Source organism: Ooceraea biroi, chromosome 3 (genome assembly GCF_003672135.1).
Source record: "Ooceraea biroi isolate clonal line C1 chromosome 3, Obir_v5.4, whole genome shotgun sequence".
Taxonomy (NCBI): domain Eukaryota; kingdom Metazoa; phylum Arthropoda; class Insecta; order Hymenoptera; family Formicidae; genus Ooceraea; species Ooceraea biroi.
Window position 1 is genome coordinate 6923564 of NC_039508.1, and position 3381 is coordinate 6926944.

The window sequence follows — 3381 nt, forward strand, 5'->3', positions numbered from 1 at the left end:
GCCATTGCGAGCCGGCTATTGGCCGAGTGCTCCAAATTTCGATCGCGATTGGAGCATAATCAGTGACGTGTCGCCTTCGTGGCCAGATTTCTGGAATTCCGAGTGACATTTAACCTCATCAACCTGACAGGCATGTTCCTTTTAACTCCACTTTCGTGCACTTTCTACGTTCAACAGGACTGATCATTTTTCGGAGCGGCAGGTGTTGTCTATAAAAACACGATTCTTCGTTTGAAAAAAATGAGATATACATACAAAAGGGATAAATTTGGAGAAATTTAAATTTAAACGAAATAAAATAATTTAATTTTATGGGAATTTGAGGTTTAACAATTTTCGAACAAAAATGTCTTCAACATTATTTGCACAGTACGTTGATAATGAGATACTTGATACATTAATCTTAACTGAGCAATTAACTGAGTAATTTATGCCGATCTTTGAACTTTTTCTTCACTTTTTATCTCAGCCAGAATCACTTATATACATTCTGTTCACGTCAACATCTAGAAAAACTAGATTGTAACAGCATTTTTTGTACATTAATGATTTAATGACGATTTCTGCACGCAAAAAAGGAACAATCATCGGCTATTCTTTTCTGCATTCCTTTGCGATGTAGCCTTGTCCCTCAGTTGGAATCGCTATCTGATTCGCGTCAGTAGTCAATGGCACACCTGTGTGTCTAAGATGGCGTCGCTCATTGACAACTACGAACAGCAGTATGCCGTTCTGACAGCTGACATTACAGCAAAAATCGGCCGGATAAGGATCCAGAGTGGCGGTAAGTAACTGTCCAAATGCACCGTGCGATCTCGCTTTACCCTTGATGATCCGCGAAGCGATTATCGCGCAAAAGTCGCATTAAAGAACAATAATCGATATACGCGTGACGTAATTTACAGGTGAAAAAAGGGCATTTATCCAAGATGTGGACCGGCAAATTGAAGAAGCTCAAGAACTGGTAATTATGATTTTGCGTCCTCTTAGTTAGAATGCGGATGCGACGTCGCTAGATGTCAATTTGTCAATTGTCGAAACATGTTCGTGATGTAGGGTTAGAAAATCATTGTGCAAACAAAAGTGTACAATATATTTTCAGCAAAAATTGGCATGACGTATCGTACAAAGTATATACACTGCTAAACACGTTGCGACAACAAGTAGTATTTTTCTACATCGATTATTGAGTAGTTAATCTATGTTAATATATTCGCAATAAATAAATCTGACGATGTTTGACACTTATATAATTATGCGACGAAACACTAAACATTTTTCAATACAAACTTCATAGCTTTGTAATTTGTTTTCATACGTGAATTTCTGAATCAATTTAGAGGTAATTTTTTAACAAAACTGATAAAATTGTAATCGTTTTTCTCGCTTAATTAAAAATCTGAAATTGTTTAGATATAAATTTCAAATAAGCTAAAACTTCTCATTTAATTTTAAGTAAATTTTTCTGCAATTTCTAAAAATTTATGAATTATTTATAACAAGAGAATATTTGAGTTTAAACATAAAAATAACATAATATACTACTTGATCAGATTTATATTGAGAAAAAATTAGTTTCAATAATTCAAGCATTAATTGAAGGAATGGAAAATTAGTAAAAATTAGACTAGTGAATTTATTAGATCGATCAGGAACAAATATCTATCTAAATATTGTTGTGTTTGTTGATCATTGTCTCATTGGAGTGTTTCCCTGCAAAGTACGTGAAATCAAAAAGCTTACTCGTAACTCGCAGCTGGAGCAAATGGAGTTGGAGGTTCGTGGGATGAATGGGACGGCTCGCGATCGCTTGCGCGGTCGCGTGGAGAGTCACAGAGCGGAACTGAAACGCCTGACGCAGGAGTTCCAAACGGCGAAACAACCAAGGGAGGATACCATGGAGATCACAGTGGAGGAGTCCTGGGACAACAATGTAACGGAGGATCAGAGGAAAAGGCTGCTGGACTCGTCCGAGAGGATAGAACGGACGGGTCGAACGTTGCAGAACGGTTATCGCATGGCACTGGAGACTGAGGAGATCGGTTCTCATGTACTGAAGGAGCTTCACGAGCAGCGGGAGACAATACAGCGAAGCAGAGGAAGGGTAAGCTGCGAATTGTGCAAGTATTTCGAGGATGCGAATTACGCAGGCGAGAAAAATGCGAGAAAATGTGAATTCATAATGTATTCTACGTTGTTCCTGTTGTTTAGTTACGAGAAACCGATGCAGAATTGGGACGGGGATCTCGACTGTTGTCGGGAATGCTTTTTCGGAGCCTTCAACAGAGAATTGTTTTAGCAGCGGTAGCGTTAGTGCTCATACTTGTCGCGTGCATTGTGATATACTATAGCTTTAAGTCTAAGAGTTAAAGAATAGACGTTCTTTCTTTCCTCGGCCAGGTCCACCGAGTAGGAAGCCATATTTATTATCGGAGACTTGAAAATGTTATTTCTATCAAATTGTGAGGTTCGCGGTAGATAATTATCTATCATATCGTCTATCAAACTTTCGCACTTGTTTGTCACGTTCTGCCTCAACGTAAATACGAATTCTCTTTATATATATTCTTCCGCCATTCAATCGGATGTTGGACGATTGAACGCCTCGATCTCTTAGATGAAATCGCAAAAAAGCAGAATCGTAAAGCAGGCAGAACGTCACGAAGCAAGAATAAAAGACCTCGTCTAATATATTTCCATAAAGTCTCGTATAAAAAAATATTGACCCATCCTCCTCGTAAGATTAATTTTCAAACAGTTTTACGGCTCTCCTTTATTTTCCCGTGCTGTCAGGGGGTGCTACTTAATTGATCAAGTGCATTAAATGCGCGCATCGACTAACGTCGCTCGAGAAAAACTGACCGTTCCAAACGCGGCGCGGCGGAGAGAATCGTAAAACTGTTTCAACATCGTTACGCGAGTGTCGTACGGAAAGCTTGACCAGCGATTAACATTGCCTCGCAGTTCATGCTTCCAAGAATACTCCGAATCACAAAATATATTCAACAAGAAACTGTATTTATTAAGTATCATTCTCGACGTTGCGCGCGCCACGTATCGGGCGCGTTATTATTATTATTATTATTACCTCTTCATGTTCGAGTTAACAACTGCGTGTAATTGTTGTAACCTTCACCTGAGCCGTGTGATCGAGCGTGTCTGCGCCCACGGACTCTATCAAAAACTAAAAATGCATTCTATAACTCGTCTCTTTACACGAGAATAACAATGGTCACCATGATTACATTATCGATATATATATATATATATATATATATATATATATATATATGTGGGTGGGGATTGAATTGTTGTTGTAAATACATCCATCGTCGGAGGGATGCTTGTAATTGAAAGAGAAAAACTGGACGCGCCTAATAA

The 3381-nt window shown here is 38.6% G+C and overlaps 1 protein-coding gene across 2 annotated transcripts; it reads left to right on the forward strand.

Annotated features, from left to right (window-relative positions):
- Positions 1-70: 70 nt before the first annotated feature.
- On the forward strand, positions 71-3221 carry LOC105278119 (vesicle transport through interaction with t-SNAREs homolog 1A). Of its 2 annotated transcripts, XM_011336963.3 has the most exons (4): positions 71-784; positions 906-964; positions 1757-2104; positions 2212-3221. In XM_011336963.3, the coding sequence occupies exons 1-4, from the start codon at positions 691-693 to the stop codon at positions 2368-2370; spliced, it is 660 nt and encodes a 219-aa protein (XP_011335265.1). In that variant the 5' UTR covers positions 71-690; the 3' UTR covers positions 2371-3221. The 2 variants fall into 2 exon arrangements, with proteins under 2 accessions (XP_011335265.1, XP_011335264.1); XM_011336962.3 differs by having other exon boundaries at positions 1757-3221.
- Positions 3222-3381: the final 160 nt, after the last annotated feature.

Coding starts and splice junctions, on each gene's coding strand:
- LOC105278119 (XM_011336962.3), top strand. CDS start 691: ATGGCGTCGCTCATTGACAACTACGAACAGCAGTATGCCGTTCTGACA. Junction 785..905: donor GATAAGGATCCAGAGTGGCG/GTAAGTAACTGT, acceptor CGTAATTTACAG/GTGAAAAAAGGGCATTTATC. Junction 965..1,756: donor TTGAAGAAGCTCAAGAACTG/GTAATTATGATT, acceptor CGTAACTCGCAG/CTGGAGCAAATGGAGTTGGA.